The 24906-nt window shown below is 39.6% G+C and overlaps 1 protein-coding gene across 2 annotated transcripts; it reads left to right on the top strand.

Annotated features, from left to right (window-relative positions):
- Positions 1-3818: 3818 nt before the first annotated feature.
- Positions 3819-21624, top strand: NDUFAF6 (NADH:ubiquinone oxidoreductase complex assembly factor 6). Of its 2 annotated transcripts, none has more exons than XM_031504049.2 (9): positions 3819-3976; positions 7338-7437; positions 8350-8472; positions 10463-10519; positions 12056-12158; positions 14967-15100; positions 16904-17005; positions 20918-20974; positions 21470-21624. In XM_031504049.2, the coding sequence occupies exons 1-9, from the start codon at positions 3819-3821 to the stop codon at positions 21596-21598; spliced, it is 963 nt and encodes a 320-aa protein (XP_031359909.2). In that variant the 3' UTR covers positions 21599-21624. The 2 variants fall into 2 exon arrangements, with proteins under 2 accessions (XP_031359909.2, XP_021398911.2); XM_021543236.2 differs by having other exon boundaries at positions 3880-3976; positions 7338-7441.
- The last annotated feature ends 3282 nt before the right edge of the window (positions 21625-24906 follow it).

Below are 24906 nucleotides of genomic sequence, written 5' to 3'. Positions count from 1 at the left end.
AGTCGTTCCAGTCCATTCCTGCAGCACAAAGCCAAGGAAGCTTGCAGTGGTTCTCACTCTCAATAACCACTGAGACCTTTGTCTCCCACTGCTTTTAGCATACTACTTTGTACAACCTCATTTGTGTTTGAAACTGGGAAGGGAAAGAGCACAATAATAACAAGAAATAAACAAAGGTTTACCAGCAATTCATCTACAGAGAAACCTACCAAAAATTAAAAATGCAGGAGCAAACAAAGATGAAACCCCTTCACTGCAACGTCCTTTGGGGCAGCTTTTAATCTTCTTCATAATTAAAGACTGAGATGTTTAAAGCATGAAAAATGGAGAAAATTGTTTTAAAGTGGCCCAGTATTTATTAGCACACACATTCATGTATTATTCTTTGGCCAGGACTTAAATGACTGCCATTAAACTAATTTTCTTAGTGTTCTCCTTAAACAAAGATTTTTGGTTGAATATTTTTAGTAGTTCAGGTAAAAATAACTGCATATGCCCGTTCACTGCGGCATGGAACTTGACAGGAAACATTATCTTTAGTACACACAGATTTTTCCTTAACTCTGATACTGGAATTAATCCAGGATTATTCAGAAAAGGAAAATGAGAGAGAGGGAGAATATATCCTTGGCCATGTGAGTATAGAGAACTGTCAGATCACTTTCTGCTCTCATCACTAGAGATGAGACATCCCAGTGACTGTCCCCCATATCCCAGTTAACACCCCAGCCTCCAGTCACTGCATATTCTGTGGGACATTCTCTCCTCCCTGCTCTGTTCTCCTCTGCATGAAGACTTTTGTGTCTAAGGAGTATATGCAGATATCCTAAACTTCAGCCTCTGCTTGGCCAATGGGACAGCTGAGGGCCTCTTTTCTCATTTCTCTGTTGACAAATTGAATCTGGATGCTCTTGTAACAAGGGTGGGCTATAGCTGATCAATATTTCCTTGACACAGAACTTGGGGTTTTTTTTTTTCCAGAAATGACAAGTTAGAGTAATTACTGAACTATCTCTGCCTAAACTAGCCATTGCCGTCACTAGCACTGCTGCCCAATGATTTCAGAGTTTTGTCTGAGAAGTCAGTGGGACAAAATATTCTGCAGGATGTACACATCAGAGAGGTGGTTACCTTTCAGCTTCTGAGAGAAATATTGAAAAAGGTGATGGAATGTGCTTTTTAACACTATGAGATAATGAAAAATAAGTTTAGGGATGACTCTTACAAAGCTTCAATTTTCATCTACAGTGTTAAAAACTTGCTAAAACATTAAGCCAAATCATTACTCCCACTGAGCTGGTGGCACAAAAAGCTAACTTACTAGAATCTATGCAGTCTTGAGGAAGATTTTCAATAATTACACATGACACTTAAAATATTTGTTTAAAGAAAAAAGGAGTACTTTAATAAGAACAGTAAAAGTACAGAACAATAAGAAACAAATGACTGAGAACAAGGTCAGAATTAATATTTTATATCAAGGACTGGTTTATTCTTTTCTTAGTATGAGTTTAAATCAGTTCAGCACCCTTTTTGTTCAGAGACTAAAAAAAAGGTTAATATTTTATAAGATTTATTTATAATACCATTGAGGTTTAGAGTATGTTTATGTAACCCTTCTGCCAGGAATTGGCAGCAGCTGAAAGAGCTGGATTCGTTTATCTAGGGGTTCTCCCTGAAAACTTAAACAACAGCAGTTTCAGCCTCCACCCAAAGCTAAATGACCTTCTTTGGGTGCCCTGACAAACAATAAATCCTGCTCAAGGCATAGCAAGGTTTTAAAACAAGGTTCGGAATTTCAAGACAGAGAGAACTTTAGACATGAGAAAAAGGGAAGAAGAAGGGCTCAGAGTAAATCCACAAGGGCCATTAATCAATAAAATAAATAATGTTAAAGCGTGATCCCTTACCTCCTTCTCTTCCCCATCTCTGTGACACAGAATAAAAGCTTGCTCTGATTTCCAAATAGATGCCTTGTCCCTTGACCATCACTGCCCACTCAAAACTGTCCCTGTATTTGCTGCATGGCCTCACTTTGCAGCTGAGCTAATGAACACATGTATTACTGCCCACAACGCAGGAGAGCCCACCCTCTCCCAAGCCCACAGCCCCTTGCTCAGCTGACCATGCAGTGAACTAACTGAAGGCACCAAACTGGCAGAAAAGGAACTCATGAAAAACAAAGGTGAGCAGTGGATGTGTCTCTGCTGGTTTAACTCCCTGTACTATAAAATGAAGATCAAAGCTGGCACCAAGGAAGAGGATGGCACAGCTGGGGATAGAAAGAAGAGTCAGACTGCAGTTGTGCCTCTTTTTGCAAGAGCTAGAACAAGCTAGTTACTAAGAGGTAGGGCTGGTATAGTTATAAGATGAAGCTGCTTTTAAGCATAGTGCCATTTTTCTATGAATCTGCTGCCCTATCCTTATATAGACCAAACTATGGCTAACAGAGCCATTGTGTCTCTAGTTAAAATCCAGCCAGCCTGTATGGTGAGGAACCCCTCTGCCAGCTAAGAGGAGGAAATAGGGCTTCTGCTGCAAAACTGAAACACATTTTACCAAGGATGGAGACCTGGGGCTAGTTTTGCTGCCTGGGCAGAAGTGTTCTGCCTTTCTGCCTCACACAGCACACCAGCCTGAGGCTTTTCCCTGTCCCACAGCCACTCCTATGCCACACTCCTATGCCCAAAACAGGGAGGCATTTACAATTCAGCTTCCTTGAGTTTTTTGGGCACCAGGTTTAAAAACTTAATCACAGATTCAATTAAGTTGGAAAAGACCTCTGAGATCATTGAGCCAAATCTGACCAAACACCACATCAACTAGATCAAGGCACTAAGTGCCATGTCCAGTCTTTCCTTAAATACCTCCATGGACAGTGACGCCATCACTTCTTTGGGGATCCCATTCCAATGTCTCATCCTTTCTGTGAAGAAATTCTTCCTAATGTCCAACCTAAACCTTCTGTCTCACAGCTTATGCCAATTTCCTCTTGTTGAGTCACTTGTCACCTGGGAGGCCAACCCCACCTGGCTACAACCTCTTCTCAGGCACTTGCATAGAGCATTAAGGTCTCCTTCCTTTTCTCCTAAATGCCTTCAGTTCCCTCAGCTGCTCCTAATCAGGCTTGTGCTCCAGACCCTTCACCAGCGCCACTGCCCTCCTCTGGACATGCTCCAGCACCTCAATGTCCTTCTTGTAGTGAGATGATGCTTCTCCCTCTCTCAGCCCCTAAATTATCAGGCTAGCCCAGAGATACGAGGCCTTGAGGGGAGGAACATCAGGAGACGGGCAAAGATTCAAAAGAGGCTCTCACCCCGATGTGGTTGACCAGCTTCTTTATTCCGTGAGGTCCGGGGGGAAAGAGAGGGGGAAAGAGAGAGAACACGAAGGGTCATCGCCTTATCTAGGCTCTGGACAGGAAGGGCTTCTCTGCCTCTCTGCCAACCCCGTCAGGGCAGGAAGGAGGGGACACTCTTATCCGCGCAGAGTCACAGGGGTCCCTGGAACCGGGAAAAAGCACAGCCCGAGCGCAATGTAACAGTGAGGGGCCAAGAACTGCACACAGCGCTTGAGGCGCGGCCTCACCACAGCCCAATGCTCTCACTGCCCTGGTCCTGCTGGCCCCGCCACTGCTGATACGTGCCAGGATGGCACTGGCCTTCGCGGCCGCCCGGGCAGGCGCCGGCTCGCTCAGGCACTGCCGCCGCCCCCGGTCCCGCTCCGAGGGGCCGGGCGGCGCTGCAGCCCGAGGCGCGCCCGGGGCCGCGCGCCCCCTGCCGGCGGCCGTGGCCATGGCGGGCAGCATGGCGGGCAGCATGGCGCGGGCCGCGCTGCGCCGCGCCGCGCTCGGCCGGCGCCTGCCGCGGCCGCCCGCGCCCGGCGGCAGGGCGGCGGCGGGCTGGAGCGGCCCGGCGGCGGGCTGGAGCGGCCCGGCGGCCGGAGGAGCGGTGCAGTACTGCGCCGAGCTGGTGCGGTGAGTGCCCGCCGCGGGGGGCTGCGGGCGCGGGCTGCAGAGCGGGGCGGCGAGTCCGGCCTGGGAAAGCGCGGCAGCGCTTCCCACCCGACGGGAACGCTGACGAGTTCCCGGGAAGGATGGCTGGGATTGCCCAGGCCGCCCGCGGGCTCTCCTGGCCCCGAAATAGCCCGTGTGGCCGGCGGCGGCGGGCCGGCGCGACCGCGGCGTGTCGGGAGCATGGAAACCGGGCGCGGATTTTGGGCTGCATGGATGATGCATGCACACAGAGTCACCGGTTAGTTTGTGTTGGAAGGGGCCTTTGGAGATGCCAGTGCAGGTTACACAGGAGCGCGGCCAGGGCGGTGCTGAATGTGCCCGGAGGGGCGCTCCGCCGCCTTCCCGGGCAGCTCCCGCCCCGCGTGGCTGCGCTTCTCCAGGAGCGCTGAACGGTCTTGTTTCCTTCTGTCGGCCTTCTGGAGAGCGGAATCACCCATGGATGTTTAAAGACATTGGGTGTTTTCAGGTCTTGGCTACTGAGAACTAGCCATGCTTCTCTGAGTGCTCCTAGGAAAAACGGGCCGAAGGACATCTCTCACAGCTGGAGCAGCTCAGTACCTTCTCTACCCTAAACGCAAGAGGAAGGCTGTGTTTCCAAAACATCCCCTTTTTTTTTTGTCAAGCCCAAAATGCTCCTAGAGGAGCAGGAGTGCAGTCAGGCACTTCCAGGTCAGGGCACTTTTTGTTCTTGGATTCTGGGCCGTAAACAATGTGTAGGGCCGCCCCCTTGGCTGCTTTGGAGTTCCCAGGAATTCAGTTCTTTGTAAAGTAAGATGTTAAACAAGTCTCTTAGTAAAGACCTAGGTAACTTCTCTTTGGATACTGTTGTTCCAGATGATTGATAAAAGCTGGGAGAAGGGTTCCATGTGTGCATAGAAAGAGTGGAACAAGATTATCTTCTCTAAACTGGTGCTTGTAAAAAGACAGAACGTTGTGTGTGGTCTTCAGTAATGTCTGAGGTAGGAAAACCAAGGGAAAGAAATGGGACAATCTTAAATGTTCAGTATAGCACCAAGAAGCTGACCTGTACATATGCACCAGAATGGATAGGCATATTGCATTTTTCATGGTTTTCAGAATACAGCTTTGTTTTCCTAGTCATTCTACACAGGAGTTGTTTCCCTGATACTTAGGAGGCCAGAGGCTGTGTGTACACCTAATATACAGGTAAATCTTATCTGCAGGTGAAATGTTTCCAGTAACAAGCAATTGTGAACAGAATAGTTAGGTTCCAATGAGATGGTTGAATTAAAACTTTTTTCTATGTATTTTTGTTAAATGATAAAAGGACTAATTAGAAAAATGCATAAGCATTAAGAATAGTAAAATGAAAGGTGGTTATGCTTTTGGCATTATTTAATTGAAGCTGCTGTTCCCAGTAGTTCAGCTATTGCATGGAAATAATAACTATAAAAAATAAGTGGAAGGAATTGTTATTCAAACAGAAATAAAACACTTGGGGCCATGCCAGTGTCAGCAACTCCTTAGTTCTGAATTTGATAGTCCAACACATTAGGAAATACAACTGAGTTGTGCTTTAATAATTTATCTTTGTTTTTGCAATATGGAAGATGCCTTTTCTCTTCAGTCTTCTTTTTTCTGTTAAATAACTAAATTAACTTCAAGCGATTTGACTTAAAATATGTTTTCCTTATAGGTATTTTATATATTTTATGTCTTTTACTGTCAAGGATGCCTGGTCTCAAAGACAAGCTTGTGGATTGATAGCTTTATTAGAAATTCATTATATGAAAAGTTCAGTTTTTACCATTACTAATTTTTCTTCTGTCTGTGGGTTCATATTTAAGCTCATACTTATTTGAAAAAAGTCAATTATTAATCAAAAAAACTTAATACTTGACTTAAGGTCATTCCCTCCTTTCTACATTCCTTACACTGATACATGAAGAAGGTTGGGGTGGAATGTGATCTACAGCCATATCAATTTTATTTTACTGAGGCTTAATGGATTTGCTGCACTTAAATTTTTAAGCCTGGAATAATTGAAAAAAACCAACCAAAACCCCACCATGTCAACAGCATTACCAGAGGGAAGACAATTTTCTCTGTTGTGTTGCTGTGTACTTCGTGAAGCGTATTTCTTTGTTTCCTTTCTGAAAGTAGAGGTGGTTCTGGGTTGTGTGAACAACATAGATTGGAACTGGGAAAATGTGGCTGTAAACCATGCAGCTCTGTCTAGGGTGGACAGTAATGGATATTTCTGCAATTAGTCTTGAAAAAAATACTAGGTTTTGAGCTGATAGTACTTTTCAAAAAGTGTCTTAACTGAGGGAGGTTTAGTGTATCTGTTCTGTAATATGAAGGTGTTCTTTAAAGCCTACTACAGCTCAAAAATGTACATTTTTTGGTTGATATTTCTGTATTTGCATCAAGGTCTAAAAGAGTCTGACAACAGTTTATGGAAACAAAGCATTTGCTAGTTTTCAGCTGCTGTGTATTGTAGGGTTAAGCATCTCTGTTAAACTTAATTTCCTTTTTGTTTAATGCTAAAAGTAGCAACCATAATAACCCTTGGGTTTAGTTTGTCTTTCTATTTTAAGATCATATTCAAAATAAATATGAGTACATGCAAGAACAGCAAACTTAATGGAAATGAGTACATGTGTTTTCCTTGACACCTGCTTCTCCACTCTCCAGGCCAAACTTGGGAGTTCATCTTGTTCTAAGGAAGAATCAGGTTTCAGGCTTATCAGAAAGTACACAAAAATGTTCAAAACAAGCAGTTGAGCTTTTCAGAGGTGGTCAGGTGTTTTTGCTACCTGGAGTGATTTTGTAGTTCATGATTCTGAGCACTGTGTTTTTAATTTTGTGGCACACCCATGTGGCCAAACAAAGGCACATCACTCCAGGTTGGCAAGGAGTTATCTGCAGTGAAACTGCCAACTCCAGAGGTTTTATGCTTTGAATATAGTTGCCAGTAAACAAAAACTTACTGGTTAAGCAAGCACAATTCTGCCAAGCTCCAAAGCACAGAATTTTAAAGAAATGTGGTTTCGTGTTTGGAACAGAAATCTGCAAGTCGGACAATCTGGATTCTATTTGCAGTTCTGCCACAGCCTTGCTCGTGCCTGTAGCCAGATATCTTTGAGATGTGGATTTCAGAGGTGCACTGAGAGTTCAGACAGCCTGCCCTCTCACTTGGAGTTGGTCTTTAAAACAAGCCTAGAAGCTGCTACTTTTGCAAAGTCGGAGTTTTGAGCTAGAACTTATTGTGACCTTTCAGGAGTTTAGTGCTAAGGAATAGCACATCCAATTGACTTAGAGCTATAAATAACAAATGTGCATTTTGATTCTTTTATAGGAAGCGTGACTATGAAGGGTTTTTGTGTTCTCTGCTGTTGCCTGTGGAATCTCGAACTTCTGCTTTTGCCTTGAGAGCCTTTAATGTGGAACTGGCTCAGGCAGGTATTAAAATACATTTGTGAACTCTGGAAATTTAAAATAACAATTTTGATATTCTAAATTACACTTGTAAGTACTCTTTCTGTAGTTGGTGGTGTTTTGCCAAGGTTAACTTTTATAGAGTCAAAGGATATGAATAAATAAAACCTCCAGTTTTGAATGGCCCATGGAAATTACCCAGCCTGCCCTATTATTTTGTGTATGTGTATAATTTTTTATTACTTTTTTCTTTATGCATTTTAAAATTGAGTTATAGCAAAGAGGTAGTGGTTCTTGATACTGTTACGTGATTGCATCTAAATCCTGGTTTCATGTGCAGTTAATGGGTAAAGTGTAGCTAAATCCTAACTGTAGAAGGTTGGTCAAAAAATGGGATGCTATAATCAGGACCAAGTCTTTGTTGGCAGAAGCGAGGTGATGAAAAGGATGCAGGAGAGGGCAGTTTGTTATTAGAGAGTTGTGATATAGGAGTGGCTGCAGTCTCTCAGATTTGCGAGGTGGCCAGAAACTGCCAGTGCAACCAGGAAAGTTGGCAGTGCTTGCCAGAATGGAGTGATCCAGAAAATGAGCTGACCAGGCAAAACCCCTGACCAGCTTCTGTAGGCTATGCTTGTGGCAACCCATGGTGTGCCCTCCCTCGCTGCTGTCACCACTGCTTTTATTCCTTCAGGGAAGAAAGCTAAAGTGAGGGTTGCCCAGCACTTAATCTCTGTGGGTTTTTAAATTGGGTTGTGGTGAAGATTTTGCATTTACTCTATGTAGTGTTCCTAAGCTTTATGAGGAATAAATGTCAATTCAGAAGTGAGCTCTTTCTCTGCCGAGTTTTCCTGTATACTGTGTCTGTCTTTTCAGCATAGATAGACTAAGTGTCCTAAAGACACTGAATTTCACTCCAGATGTATTCTTTCCAGATTAAAGACTCCATAACTCAGAAGACGACAGGTTTGATGCGGATGCAGTTCTGGAGGGATGCTGTGGAGGACATATACAGCGATAACCCACCACATCAGCCTGTTGCTACAGAACTGTGGAGGGTAAAATATGCCTTTCTTGTCCTAAAATTGGCTTTAAGTAATGTCAGTGTTTTGTGTGTGCTGTGCTGTATCCATTCTAACCAACAACACTTTTTCCAGAACACAGTGCCATAAAAGTGCTGTGAAGAAAATTAACTCTATCCCAACCAAAACCAGCAGAGTATTCAGATAGAAGTCATTCTGATTGTGGGATACCAATTGCAACCCTCTCCAGTAGCTAAGACTGCCAGATGTACTCCTTTCTGACAGAACAGAAAATTGGTTTTGAAGTGGAAGAAGAATGGTCTTTGGTGAGATTTCACTGCAGGTATAATTTCTATAAAGGAAGACCAATATAATACCATCCAAACAAAACTGCTTGCAAAATAAGATGATGAAAAATAATTCAGGAAGTATTTTTAGGAGCTCTGATAGCTCTGAGCACTGCAGAGCACTGGAGTGAACTAACGATTCAATGTGACTTGGTGACTTTTGCAGTCCAGATGGGGTTTTATTTCCATATTACAGCAAATACCCCAAGAGTGACCTATTTGAAGCCCATGACTTCACAAATGTCTAAGAATGTCATTGCAATTCTTAGAAAAAAGGATTTAGAAAGACACCTGAACTCACAAGCATTGCAGAACTGTTAATAGAATTAATGTGTCTTTGCACAGCATATTCTATGTATATTCCTTTGTTGCTGTTGAGTTTATATGAGGACAGTGTGGCTTTCCCAGAATAAATTTAAGTTATGATATTTAAATGTGTTCCTGAAGTTTTGTATATCCCAGAATACTTGTATTTGGGTTCCAAATTTTTATGCACTAGTAGATAAATAGCCTTTAATAGTATTTCTAGAATTATTAATAGCTCAGCTCTTGGTGACTTTAATAAAAACTTACACAGCAACTGTATTATGTGTGATCTTTTCTGTTTATTTTGAATGTATGAAAAGTGAGACCTAATTCTCTGTTTATTTCTGTGGAAGAAGCCAATGTTTTCAAACTTCGGAGAAATGAGGATCCATGTTTGAATGGATGTAATGTACAAATTGGGTAATTTAGCATGGTTGAGTTTGGTCCTTTAAGTCTTGACCTTTTAGTATTTCAAGGTTTTAATTTAAAAAATGATACTGGAAATGAACAAGTGAGACTAAAAACTGACATTTGTAGTTATAATTTAAAATTTGCCTTTTCATATATTGAGTACTGTCTCAAGCAGAATTTATAGAATCAACAAGATCTGGTCTTGTCAAATCTTGAAAAATATTTACTAATATGATGGATGTGAAGAAGAAGTTGAAAGTGAGCAATAAGGACTAAATTGTGAGAAATCTGCTCCATAAATTTTGTTTATAGATGTTTTTACATGTGATTGTAGTCTTTCTGAAAACGTTTTCTAAAAAATTCAAAATGTGGAATTCAGAGGATTGAAGGTAAGATGATAGAATAAAGTGGCACAGGAAGGAAGTCAAATATAAGACAAGAACCAAAAGAAGAATGTGTGAATATGAGATGCTGTATGTTATTTTTTTAAACAAACCCATAATATTAATTGTATTGCTTTGTTAGCATTCTGTCTTTACATATGTATTGGTATGTTGTACTGACATTTTTTTGAGAATTTACAGGGGAAATATTTTTATTGCTAGGCTCTGGAGGAAACTCTGTTCTTTTTGGAAAGTGAACATAGTTATCTGCAAATATTTTGTGGGAACATATGACTCCAAGAATAAATTAATTTCATAAACATTTTTAAAGAAATGCTTTTAGTTTGCTGGCGCAATGTCTGGTATTTCATTTTCTGTATGCAGCAGCTTGCAGTAAATGCCAGTTGAAAATTTTTGTATTTGAAGAAGAGTCTCATTTTCCACTGACTTGCCACTTTGGCTTAAACCAGTGAATACAATTCTTGTATTAAATACCTAAAATGTATTTCAGCCTTCAGAATACAGTACTACTATCACTTTGTATACATTAACGTGGAGGTTTTATTTGATAATTTTCAGGCTGTCAAGAGGCATAACTTGACTAAAATGTGGTTCATGAAGATCATAGATGAAAGAGTAAGTATTTACCCTTCAGAGTCTGATTCTGGCTTTAGTCATATTTGGATTTTCTTTTCCTTATTTTTGTAGGTTTGCATGTAAAACAAAAGCTTATGTAATTTTCCTGACAGTAGTATTTCTCTTGAAAAATGATAGTGCTATATTTTAAAAAATTCTTCCTTGATGCTGCTCTTCCTAGTTTCTATTCTTTCTGCCAAAATGGCTAATAGAATCCTTTGTTTATTTTTGTATTAAGTTGAAGTAGTTTGGTAGTTCATGTGTATATAAAATCTTAAATGACCTATCTGAACCCTTCTGCCACACTTTCATGCTACTCCTTATCATGGCTGTGGAGTTTTTTCTAAGCAGTGGTGTAAACTGGAGCAATCAAATCACATGAAGTTTAAAATAGCCACCTTTTTTCCTGGGAAAAAAACAAGGTTAAGAACATCACTGGTGCAGTAATGTTGCTACAAACTCTGACACAAGGATAAGAATGAAAAGCAGAGTGCAGGAATCTCATAAGCTAATTTTGCTGCTGAAGTAAGTGTCTTGTGAAGCTATAAATTGAGCAAATTGATGGTCAGTTACTTGCAGAGGGTCATTACTATGAAAGACTTCAGACTTTCTTAATGTTAAGACTTTTTTAGTCTTTAAGAGTGGTATGTTTCAACAGAAACTGCTAGGACAGGAGGAGTGCTGGAGGATGTTATGGTTTTGGGTGTATTTGATTATTTTGGGTGTATTATTTATTAGCACCACTAAGTTGTTCAGAGGGCTGGAACACCTCTCCTGTGAAGAGAGGCCAAGAGATTTGGGGAAGAGAAGGCACTGGGGAGACCTTCTAGAAGGGGCTTACAAGAGTTGGAGAGGTACTTTCGATAAGTGTATGTAGTGATAGGACAAGGGAGAATGGCCTTGGGATGAAAAAGGGTAGGTTTAGATTAGATCTGAGAAAGAAATTGTTTACTGTGGGGATGGACAACAAAGAGGTGTTCAGAGGTTGGGTGGGCCTCTGAGCAACCTGGTCTGGTAGAAGGTGTCCATGTCCATGGCAGAGAACTTGGAGCTAGATGATCTTTAAAGTCCCTTCCAACCCAAACCACTCTATGATTCTGTGAATTTACAGATTTTCACATGAATAACACTTCTGTGCATTTCATAGATTTATGTTTTTAAAAAATACATTCCTATTTATCTAAATTTCTGTCTGCTTCACATGCAAATTAAATATTAAAATTGACAACCCTATAATGTAAGAATACCATATAATGTTTTGGTTTTGCTGTTTCTTTTTTTTATGGAGAACTCTAATTTCATATTATTGCAGAAAGATGTATTTGCTCCTTGGCTGCAGTTGAGCATAGTTATTTGTTAGACTTGCTATATGCTTTAATGACTGCTTCTATCCTAGTTTAAATTCTCTCTCTCTGTCTCTCAATTTTGTCCTTTTTTGTTTTTGGTGGTGCACTGGATTGACATGACTGTAGCAATAAGCCTGCATGAACAGCAGTTATGTTTGTGTTCTACTGAAGCTCCGTGTTTATATTCCAGGAGAAGAATTTAGATGATAGAGCGTACCGTAACATCCAGGAGCTCGAAACATATGCTGAGAACACTCAGAGTGCTCTCTTGTACCTCACCTTGGAAACTCTGGGTAGGTGTTTTCCCTCTTTCTAGGTTTTGCTGAAGCCTCATTAGTGCAAGTACAATATTTATTGATATTTCAAAAAGCCCTTTCTTTTCCCACTGGAGTTTAATTGCAGTAAAAGTTGTCCTAGGTGGAACTTCAGTATCTTTTGAATGCTGGACCATAAATGTGGAATTGTACTGCAGCTCTCTCTGTGCTTTCCTTGGAAGCTGCTCAGTGCAGAGCTTATTGAAGTGCAGTTCCTGCTGTTCTTTGTTGCTTTGTTTTCTCTGTTCTTGCTCCTCTTACCGAATGTGGAAGATTCAGCTCTTCACTGTGTTTCGATTGTCCTACTTCTCAGAATACAAAGTGCTGTAAATATCCTGCAGCTGTTGTTCTATATTGCAGTGATGGACACTGATTATCTTGAAACAGTTAACTTCCCAACCTATAAACTTCCGTTGGTGGTGTTGTAAATTTGGGTCTGAATGCTCTCCTCTTCCTAGAAGTAGGTTAAGTATCAATAATTGAAGAGCTAGGACAAAATGCAACAAAGATGGTCCCTGTGATCAAGATCTACTGTCTGTGTCATGTCTAATGTAAGAACCACAGATTGGGAAAGAACTGAGTCACTGTTGAGGCAGGACAGGAATGAAACTCCAGTTCAGAGGGCTAGATGATGTGAACACTAACTACGTTATTCCAAATACATCACTCTTTTATAGAGAGCATCATGCAGACTGATTTCATTGGTCTTAAAAACATCTAACACAATTGGTGTGCCGTGAATGACGCATGGTGGCAGAATATATCTATAAACAATGTGAACAACAAGAGAGAGAAACATTTACATTCCTTTGCAACTCTTCCCAAGGCTCTAGCCTGGCTAGAAGCTCTCCTTTCTCTTTGACTGAACTGAGAATACCCATAGAACTGTTCATTTGTAGTGAAGAAAAGGGTAGTTTTCATGTAGGTGTCTGTTGCATTATGGAAGTATTCCTAATATGAGCTCTGATTGAAAAAAAGGATGAAAAATATTATTATTATTTAGTGTTTGGTATTGTAGTAGCAGTATGTTCCTCTGGCTTATCAGACTAATCTGATCAAAGGCAAATACTGATGTTAAAAGTTAAAAATAGAAAAAAGAGAAGTAAAAACAGAGAGATGGTGAGTACATTCTTTGGAAGAATTGAGGAACTTATTTCTTAATATCTGATGTTTGCTTCCTCAGTAGGAAATCAGTGAAATGTTGCAAATGCCTTTCTGAACCTCTTACTGGAGAAATGTAGGAGTATGAGAAATGTCAGTGTCTTCCATTCTGAGAAATCCTGAATAAGTTCAGTCATGCTTGGATCACTCACTCCTTGTGCAAATCAGATAAAACAGTCTTTGAAAATCTGTATGGAGACTCTGGATATTCTAAGTGTTCTATTGTCATATTTAACTTCTCTTAAAAATACAGATGTAACAAAATACCTAAGCAAAAGTCTCCTTCACTGTATATTAAACAGTTAACTTTTGTTATTTATTTTTCCTCACAAATTGAGAAACAAATCAAATACAGCCCCTTTCTTGGTGTTGCCCATCAGCAGTGTTTTCCATACTAGGTGGACCTGGTTTCATTCAGGTCATGTTTGCTAAATTTCTTGTGCTTTTTAGACTCTTATTCCTGACCAGTCTCCTGTTGTATCTCTCCCAGTGTATACTCTCCCAGTACTAGTGCTGTTTTTATTCTTGCTGATTTCAGCTTATTTCTTTTGTCAAGCTCATTTTGGCTGGTAATACTGTTGTCTGAAGTCCTGATACTTCCCCTCAACTCCTGTAATTTAAAAATACTAATATTTGTGCTCTCTAACTAATTACCTAAGTAGTTAGTAAATAATATCCATTGATTCCTCCAAGCCAGACTTAGCTTTCTGCTGCCTTTGCCAAAATCAGTCCCTGCAGTCTGGATATAGTCACTCTTTCACAGAGGATTCTGAGACCCAGTGAAGACCCAGACAGGCTTCTGCAGTGAATCTGGTACCCCCAGTGTTACTTCCAGATGTTGGTTAGGCTTACTGATCTATAATTGCTGTATCCTCATTTTTTTTCTTTGTAGAATGATGCTTCTGTTAAGAGTTTTTATAAATTTTAATTTAAATTTTCATTTTATCCCCATTCAGCTTTATAATGAGCCCAAGCCAAGCTTGTATGGTCTTTCCACAAAGAGCGATGGTGCTACTCTGGCTCACTCATCTCCTTCTTTCAGTTCTCACAGTTATGTGACTGTGCAGTAACTAACATTAGTTTTCTGTTGTTCTGGTGATCTGATTCAGTTTGCCTCATTGCTCCTGACAGCACAAGGGAGGGGGCAGAAATATGGGCTTGGGGGGTGAAGCATAGGAGCATTCTCTTTGACTTCACTACACTGATGAATCAGCTGCAGCTAATCATGAAACCATACTGTAAGCATTAATGCTTGTCAGGAATCTCACACTTTTTCTGGCAGGAAAAGCAGTTCTTGAAATGTTGTTATCCTGGGAGAGGATATGCTACTGAAAGTAAGTTTGTGTACCAGTGTGTTATATCTGAATAGGTGCTGCTCTGCTAAGTCTACCATTTGCAGATACTGCAACAAGAGGCATCTTGCTCCTGGATGTGGAAATGAATTAATTTTCCTGCTGTTTTGCACCTCTGAGATGAGATCTCAAGGTAGTTTATGCACATGGAGAGTTCTATCATGGACCAATGCACATAGCTTTCCTAAAGTATGACTGAGATAGGCTTCAGAAAAGACTGTACCTTTCAAAAGGCCTGACTGCATGTTTCTAAACATGGTTTCTGTAATTTTAGGTGTGAGGGACATCCATGCTGACCATGCAGCCAGTCACATTGGGAAAGCACAAGGCATAGTTACCTGTTTAAGAGCAACTCCATATCACTGTACAAGACAGAAGGTCTTTCTTCCCATGGACATTTGTATGTTGGTAAGAGAAGCAAATAGTCTGAAATGGAACAGTGTAGTTTTTCTAACTCTGTTTCTCAAGGCTAGGTATGAGATCCTGATTTATTATGCCAGAAATAAATGGTATGTTTTTTCTTTTTTTTACTCATTCTGCTGTGCCCCGCTAATTGTCATGGTTTTATATCTTTTGGTAAGTGAGGGGAGTGATCTTCAAGAAACTTCAAGAAACTCTAGATTTCCCTTTAAGGTTCTTTTGTTATTATTAAATGTACTAATATTTTAGGTTTCAGGAATTTTTCCAGTAATGTATAAAAATGCATGTACAGAATGGGTCCTGGGGGTTTGTGTTTTGGGGTTGGGTGTGGGTTTTTTCCTTTTTTTTCTTTTCCTATCACTATAAAGGAAGCACTGTGAGAAATTTTACTTTGAACAATCTTCTTGTGCTTCTCTTTATTACCTTATCATAATGTGCTGGTGGTTTGTGGGTTTTTTTCTGTTCCATATTTTACAGTTAAAGGCTTATATTCCATACATTTCTGTAGGAGATGATATAGCCCTCCAATTTAAAGTGTACATCAAATTTGCACTGCAATTTAGCAGATCTTTCAGTTTATGTAAAATGGGATTAAAGCTCAGAATTTTTCATTAATGTTTCATGGGTTAATCTGTAGGCATCTCAGCTGTTAGTCCTTAATTTCCAGTCTTTATTTTTAAATGTTAATGCTGTTCTTTTTCAACTTAACCAAAATGTATGCAATTATGGTGATGCCTAAGGTGGTTGTGTTAATATTTTCTGTGTAAAATTTCAGTACAGTTACAAGTTTGGATTGGAAGATTAGTAATGTAGGTAACTGCAAAAAATGTATATATTAATATAGGTCAGGGTTATAAGACTGCAGAAAGGAATTGCACTCTCCTTTCAGCCGTTCTGGGACTGCATGTTATGGGAGGCCTTCCAAGTTTTCAGCTTTTCAAATATAGCCTGAAAATCCAGTCATTCCTTGCCATGGAAAGGCACTTCTACTTGCCACTGTTTCTGCAGTGAAACTGTAAAAACAGCTTGTATCCCTTCTGTGCAGTCTTGTAAGCATTTCAGCTGCTGGCAAGAAGTGTGGAGTTCTGAGTCTGGAGCTCCTGCGAAGCCTTTCTGCCCACCTTCATACAGCTCTCACATGCCTGAGTGTTGTTGAGAGGAGTGGACCACTGGTGAAATTCTGAATATGCCATATTTTGTCTTAACATTGGTCACTGTAGTAGAATAATAACTTTGGAGTTGGCTCTTTGGGGTTGGAAGGGCTCTTGTCTCATGGTTCTGGGGTTGGTTGGTTGGTTTTTGGAGATGTCTGTTTGATGGTTTGTTGGTTAGTTTGTTGTTGGTTTGGTTTTTTTGTGAGCTTGGGATGTGCACACCAATCGCAAGATTCAAATGTCACTATGGCTTCTGTGGTAGCTGTTACTGGCTTTCTTCTGCTTAATATTGATTCTTGAATTACGGTTTTAAAAAATTGTCTATCTAAACTGATCTAAATCCCCCAAGCTTTGAAATCTGACATTGTTATCTTACTGACGACAAAATTTTAGAAATGAACTTGTGCAGATATTCTGTACCAACTGTTCTCTTTGTTGTCTTGATTTTTTTTTCAAAGTGTCTGACCAAAAGAAAGGGAATTAAAAAATGAGAGAGCAGTGGTAGAACACTTAGGCTTTTTTAGTCTTTAGCCCTTAGCTTCATTGCTGGGACAGGTTTTTGAGAAGCAAATATGGAAAGTATATTTTTAGAGGATTTTTTCTCTTTTTTGATTTTGGTTTTTCTTCCTGTGTCTAGCATGGAGTTTCACAAGAGGATTTCATAAGAGGCAAGCAAGAGAAAAACGTGAGAGATGTAATTTATGACGTCGCCAGCCAGGCCCATATTCATCTAGAACATGTGAGATTCCTTTCCTTTTATTTATCTAAGTAAACACAATTGGTGCTAGTCTTCACAAAGCATTTGTTGTTAGAAGACTTAAAGCTGCATACTTAATTTCAAATATTTTGCCTTTTATTATTTTGAGAGTTTACATTAAAAAAAATCCCACCACACTAAAGATTCAACTATTACAACTACTTCTGTATTAATATTATCTTTATGTACAGGAGACAGTTTACTCACAGCCAGATCCAATTTCATATATATAAATGTTGTCTAAAATAATTATTACTGGAAGAGAAACTTCAAGTAGACTTTTATAAATGCAGCTATGTGCCAGCATGGGATGAGCACCATAGAAAGAACACTGCATATGGTATTTTACAGCAATGTGGAATGGCTGTCAGGAAAACAGAGCATGTTGCCTTTAACTGCTGGTTCGTGTGTGGGAGGGGGGAGTCATTCCCTGACATGACCAGCCATGCCCAAAGCTATGTTGAGAAAGGTGCTTTCTGTTTATTTCTTTTCTGGCATGCAGCCAAGTGAATTAGCAAAGTCTGTTTGGTTGGAACAGTGGATGATGAACCCTGAAGAACTGCAGAGTCCTATTCTATTTTTTTCTTTCATGCTTTTATTCTAGCTGCATTATGAGATGCTTGCCTAGTGCACAGTACAAAAGCAGAAGAATGTTTTATTGGCAAGGCTTTGTCTTCCTCTAGGTGGAAAACAAAGCACTACAAAGAGTTTCCTATGTCTACAAGTACATTTACACTTTGATTATAGCATCCAGTATTCCAGTCAAGGTGGTCTGGAAAGATAGCACTTCAGAGTAAATAAATGCCAGATTTATCTCTGCATTTGCACTATTAATATAATCCTCAATTACAGCATTACCTGTAGGAGAGCCCTTCATCTTTTTTCTGGAAGTCAAATGTGGCATCCCTGGTTTGTTCAGTCAGTGCCTACTGAGATGGTTAATGTTTTGTTTTATGTTAATAATGTGTATATGTTCTAATAGTCCTCCAGTACCTAAAGGGAGCTTACAACAAAGCCAGAGAGTGACTTTTTACAAGGGCATTAAGGATAAGGGGAAATGGCTTTAAACTGTTCTTTTTCTAAACAGCAGGTTTAGATCAAATATTAGGAAGAAATTCTTTCCTGTGAGGGTGGTGAGACACTGGCACAGGTTGCCCCCAGAAGCTGTAGATGCCCTATCCCTGGAAGTGTCCAAGGGCAGGTTGGATGGGGATTTGAGCAGCCTGGTGTAGTGGGAAGTGTCCCTGCCCATGGCAGAAGGGTTGGAACAGATGATCCTTTCCAACCTAAACCATTCTATGATCCTTTGTACCCTCCAGCTTTATTTTTCATATACTAATTAGAATTCACATTTAAGGCATTCCTGTTCATGTTGTTTAACCTGATGTCTCAGTTTTTGTGGTCACATGCCCAAGAAAACTGTTTATTCCATTTAGAAGCAGGGAACAGAGACAATACAATATACAACATCAAAACCGTCAATAATCTTTGTTCAAGCTGAAATATTTAGAATTTTTTTTAAATTCTCCACCTTTCAACCCATAATGTACACTGCATAAAACCCATTGCCTTTTGGCTAAGAAAAATGCCAAGTGTATGGCCTGAAATGCCTCATATTAGGGATGGAAGGCATGGAAAATGAGTAATGTGTATTTTTGGTCCACATGTTTAAATTTGGTTGCTGGTATTGTATGGAAACTTTGGGATAGAAGCAGGAAGAAAATTTGGTTCTTCAGAACCTTTCAGGTAATTTGATAATTCATAGTGCATTGGTTCCCTGGTTCCCACTCTGAGCCTACCAACTTCTGTAGAGAACAGGCCTCCTTTCTTCCCACTTCATTCCTAGAGCCCTGCCCAAGTTATGCACTGGGAGGGTCCTGTGGAAAGTATGCAATGTGATGATGTAATTGGAGACTAAAGAGAAAAGTATAAATCCATATTAGGGCAGCATTAGCATTTTATTCAACTGAATGTTGATCCTGGCACTCCTCCCATTTTTCTCCCCCATTTGTATGTTTTTTAATGGGTGGGTTATATCATCTTAATTAAAATTTTAAAAAATTCCTCTCTGAATACTTGCTTCTAGTCTCCCATCATCAGTGAATTGTTGACAGTACAGGAACTGTAGAGTGTTCAAACCACTTGAACTGGCCATAGCTGGCAGCAGGAACAGAGTATTGGCCTCCTTCATAATCAGATGGTGTCTGTTAATGCAAGGACAAGGGTACTTTCTGCCTAATGGTTGAAATGGGCTTTTGCTTGCAGCATTTGCTGGGTTTTTCAGGACCTTAGGTGAATCTAATGGGCTGGTGCCTTTAAATGCATCTGTTCTGCTGTATAAAATCACCATTTTGTTTTGCCTGAGGTTCTTCACAACCACTTTTCCTTTGTTTTAGTTGGGATTATAGGGTAGGGTAAAGTTCAAATCTGCAGAGAGGTTTCAGCTATCTCAGCATTTGTTACACAAACCATTTATTTTAGAGGATGAGGGTAACAATTACCACCCCCATTTCACAGCCAGAAGATGCCTAAATCTGAAATGCTGAATGGAGTCCCAGCTATGCCACATGAAGCATATTGTACTCATATGGTCAAGTCTTCCTGACACTGCAACTGCTGACCAGCAGGTGGCAAAATATGATAATGAAAATTGCAGTTTTCCTTAGGAATTGTGTGCTTTGTCAGCATAAAAGCATATACAAAACAACATGTAACAAAATGTTCTGTTGGTCCCCAAAAGCGTTCCCTTTGAAAGCCTACAAATACATTTACATTTTCCCTCTTTTTCTTGAGCACCTCTTCTCCTATTCCTCTTGTGAAAAAGGGGCTCCCTTTTGGCTTTTTCCATTTGTCTCTTGTCCTACATCATTATGGGACTCAGTTTATCAAGGGAGATAAAATGCTTTCTGAATGACATGTAACCCATTCTGGGTTGAGAAGGTCAATATAAACTACTTTATTGTTTAATCTTGCAATTAATAATAGAAGGGCAGAACATTTGATCAGGGAAGAATATTTTTCTATTTTAGAACTAGATATACACACACAGGTATTATTATATCTCAACATTTTAAAATAATTTTTCTTCTGAAAAGACTGATAATTTTTTCCTCCTAAAGTTTCAGACTTATTTTCTCTGTTGTCTGGAAAGGTCTGTGAAAAACTAAACTTTACAAACTCAAACATTCTTACCAGTATTTATAGAGAGTTAGTTTGTTTTAGGCTGTAAGAAAAGGCAACACAAGAAGGGATTTTTTTTAATAGACAGGCATTACAGGAAGACTTTTTCAACTTTGTTAGATGTATTGACTTGAATATGAGTTTAAACTGAAGATTTGATGCAGCCATGCTTTAGATTTTCATATTTAGATACTGAACAACTGAGATAATTTCGATGTCTCGGATATGTAACCAAAGCATTTACAACTAGACTCCTGGGACTGATGGCAACGTTGAACCAAAAAAGATGCACTCAGAAAAATGCATTTCTGGTTTTCCATCATTTCTGTCTATTGGGGAAAAAAAAAAAAAAAAAAAAAGTTAAACTGTATTTACTAAACCAGATGCAACTTGGTACTTTGTTGGAACAAGGCATGCTAATTTACCTTGGTTTATAGTATGCAGTCTTGTGGTTTGTCAAATCATGTAAGTATTTTTGTAGGCCTCTCCCAGTATTACATACTGTTGTGTAACTACTTTTGTACGCAGCTGTCATGGAATGAAATGTAACAGTTTCAGGATGTCAAAATAAAAAGGGATAATGCTAGTAATAGTGTGTTGCCTCTAAGCATTATATATAGTACTTGATATTTAATCAGAAATGTTAAATTCTTCTGATAAGTACTTTTTCTTGTGTTTTGTTTTTCCCTCCCACCTTACCCTATTTACTTTTAGGCTAGATCTTTCAGTAAGAAAGTTCCTGTGAAGGCGTATCCTGCTTTTTTCTGTACGGTGGGTGTGATATATGCACTCTTTAAGTGATGGACTTACTACTGGGCTAATACATTTGTGAAGAGTATTCAAATTAAGCATGGTGAACAACCACTTCATGTGTCCTATTTTGGGAGGATGCAATTCCTTAAACTCATAGAAATCGTGTGCCTGACTGTAGAACCTTACAGTTTTGATCAACACTTCTAAACATTCTCAAACATTGTCTTTTAACTACATCTTCCCACCCAAGATGTCTATTTATTCACAGATTGCTGTTCTAATGCAAGAGCCCCAAATCCTGTCTATTTTCATAATTTGGTGTTTGATCTACTAAAAGATAATGCTTCTTTTCACAAAACTTGACTTTTTATATGCTTGGAATGATGTGATGATTACACTACAATTTAATAGCACAATGAAACTGTCAAGCCTTTTTTGCAATTTCTCATACTGCTTTTTAAACTCAATTACTTGTGTACACCATGTGTATTAAGCTTTATTCTTCTTTTCTAGGTTGCTTTAGATAATTATTTATATAACATGCGGAAAGTGGACTTCAATATATTTCATCCAAGCTTACAAAAGAAGAGTACATTATTACCATTGTATTTGTATATTAGATCTTGGAAAAAAACATATTAAAGTTTATTTGGTTATTTTAATATGGATTCAGAGTGCTGAGTTTTTTTCTTTGATGTCTCAACTTGCTAGAATTGCAAAGTGTCTGACTTTACACTTCTGCAAAATGCAGTTCCAGGGAAACAGCAGATGAACATGAACTGTAGCTGTCAGCTTGCTGGCAGCTAAGTTTCTTCTTGGAATATTAGGCTGATATCTCTTTTTCACTTGTCTGCCAAGTCATATGTCCTTGTCTGAGATTGCTTCTCTAGTCTTTCCTGTAATAACAGCAGTATGACAGAATTCTTGGACAAACACTGTGCTAATGGATACCTCTGACAGTTCTGATTCTTTGCTGAGGAAAGGAAATTGAAAAAAGACTGCTTTGTTAGTGCCCAAAAGCAGTTACAGCAAATGCCCTATAAATCAGCTAAGTAGTTCTATTTAGTGCAAGGAGCAGGCTTCGTGCAAGTAGTGGTGATTCTTCAAAGTTGGAAGGATGAGCATGTATATTTGAATGTAAGAAAACTGTCAGGAAAAGCTTTAGCAGAAATTATTTAACTGTGCATTGAAGTGCCTAGAGGTAGTGGGAGGATAGCTTTGCAACCAAGGAAGAGAGCCCATACATAAAAATGTATGGATTAGCATGGATCAAACAAAATACATGTTATCTGTGGTGTTTTCACTCTGCTCCTGGTTTGGCTGTGTCTTCCTCCTGGCCTCGTCTCTGGTGTTGCCCACAGCTGTCATTGCAGTGGGTTTGACTGTCCCGTTGTTCAGTATTCAGCAAATCTCTCAGGACATAACTCCTGTGTGGCTTCCCTGAATTCCTTTTCTTTGGTACTGTGAAAACATTCCTGAACGTTTCAGGTAATTTTAGTCCTCTCTCTCTCTAAAGATACTGGTCTGGGTTTTTTCATGGGAAATTACTAGTAGCTTTGTACTCATCATCTCTTAGGATTTCTGTTTGATTTGTTTTATGGTAAACTAATGCTTCCTAACATTCAGCTTGATTCAGTTGCACAAATACAGTAGTTTGTTCTGTCCTCATCCTTGTTCTAGTAAATAGCTGCTTTTCCTAGAGAATTTTTTTTTCCCTTTAAATCAGGGTGAATCACCCCAGATGCATGGCTGTATAACAACATCCTGTATTTTTGTGTAAAATGCTACATAATGAATTTCTGCGAACAAGATTTGTGGCTTTTTTTATCACAAACTCTCAGCATGGTAGAAATCTTAGGAACCTGTCATTAAGTTCTTCATTTGGTGATTTTGCTTTACATGTCTGAAGTTGGTTTGTGATACAGATCTTGGTTAATCTGCAGTTTTTTATTCCTAAGTAAGACATTTCTCTTTGAATTAGTTCAGCTCAGGATCGTGGTTTCTGTATTACTGGAGGTGGAATAATCAAGGTGATACAAACCAAGAAGAATCAGTATGGATTGGGAGCATACTGGCTGTTTTCTTAAGGTAAAATCTTTACAGGTTCTGCCCACTTTTCAGATCAGCTGCAGTATCTTATCACTGGTGTTTCTGAATGTGGCAAAGAGGTCTGGTGAAAAGAAAATGTTTAATTCCTATGCAGGCACTGCAGCTCTTTGTGCCAAATGAAGAGCAAAGGCTTAGGCTCTGTTGCTGCTACCAGGCCAGCTGCACATTCCCTCTGTTCATTTTTGTGATCTGGAGCAAGCATTACAAATGCCTCTTTCTGCACTTGGTCATGTTTTGTTCCGAATGTGTTGAGTCAGGACAGTTGAGGCAGACCTGTCTGTCCTCTCAAAGGAATCGCTCTCCTATAAAGTCTTCTCCCAGGCAGCTAGCAACAAGATAAGAGGACACAGCTTCAAGCTTTGCCAGGGGAGGTTTAGGCTGGACATTGGGAGGGATTTCTTCATGGAAAGCATCATTAAACATTGGAACAGGCTGCCCAGGGAAGTGGTGGCGTTACCATCCCTGGAAGTGTTCAAGAAATGACTGGATGTGGCACTTAGTGCTATGGTTTTAGTTTACAAGGTGGAGATCAGTCAAAGATTTGACTCAATCTCAGAGGTCTTTTCCAACCTAAATGGTTCTGTGATTCTGTATTAGTTCTGTTCTCATCATGGCAGGTAAACAGCAGCCTCCTCTGCCTTGACCATTCTCCAGCTCTTCAACACAGTAGTTTCCCAAATTTTCCTCATAGCAATATTCTCTGGTGGCAGGTCCTTCTCCAACCTTCTCCAATCCATGCAAAGCTGTAGTTAGGCCCGTTCTTGACTACATCCCCAGCTGTAGCCTAGGATGGCAGCTTCTTTCCTGCGGGGGACTGAAGTAAACTTGTAACACTGCAACTCCATGTATGCACAATTCTAACACTGGATTTGAAAGAATTTGATAAAAGCAAGTATTAGTATTTTGTCCAGGATGAACTTCAGGTCACTAAACTTGAAGGTTTGAAGTTATCACTGCTGAAATCAGTCCTTTTCTGGTTCCTATATATAAAAACACGCAAACAGCAAACCAAAACAACCCCACCCCAATCCATCATAAAAACTGCTAAGACATTAATAACCAACATTAATAGGAGGTTGTCAGTGGGCTATTTTAAATTGTAAAGAGCCCTTTTACATTAAAAATTAGGAACAGAAACTAGTCTCCTAAAATTTAGTTCACTAAAAGCAAGAGGAACTGTCTACACCAGCTGTGGAAACGAGTCATAGTCCATTACAGGTTGAATTATTTAATAAGCTAAATATCCCTCCCATTATTGTTTGAATAGGCATCAGTTAACAACCAAGTGAATTTGCAACTGTACAAGTATCAAGAAAACATCCCACTTTAGTATCAACAAAATTTAAATCTGACTTACTCTAAGCTCAGGGTAATCCAAAAATGCTCCTGATATGTAAATTTTCTTTGCTTTCCTGTCACGTGATTCTCCTTCCACCTGAGAATATCTTGCATGAGCCATAGGGTGTACCCACAAATCTGCAGTGACACCAATGTCTTAAGTTAATATTTCTCATTATTTGGAATACAGTATCAGTGAAGTATAGGTATGTCTCTGAAAAAACAGAACTGTTACCATTTTTTCACTAGGAAATGCTTGACTTTTACTTTCTGGCAAAAGTCACAGCTCCATAAAAATGAGAAGCTTGGATAAAAAAAAAAAAAAACACGTACTAGGGAAAAATGTCATGTTGCCATTACAGCACTGTACGGTAGAACTCCAAGTAATTTAGGTGAGGAAAAACATTTTGCATTGCAAACTTTAGGACATAATTATTCTATTTCACATGTGACTCTGGGTCCACACTACTTGAAGTGAACTTTTTTACCTTACGCTGTTTATT

The sequence above is a fragment of the Lonchura striata genome, chromosome 1 (genome assembly GCF_046129695.1).
Source record: "Lonchura striata isolate bLonStr1 chromosome 1, bLonStr1.mat, whole genome shotgun sequence".
In the NCBI taxonomy this organism is placed as follows: Eukaryota; Metazoa; Chordata; class Aves; order Passeriformes; family Estrildidae; genus Lonchura; species Lonchura striata.
This window is presented reverse-complemented; position numbering and strand designations above follow the sequence as displayed.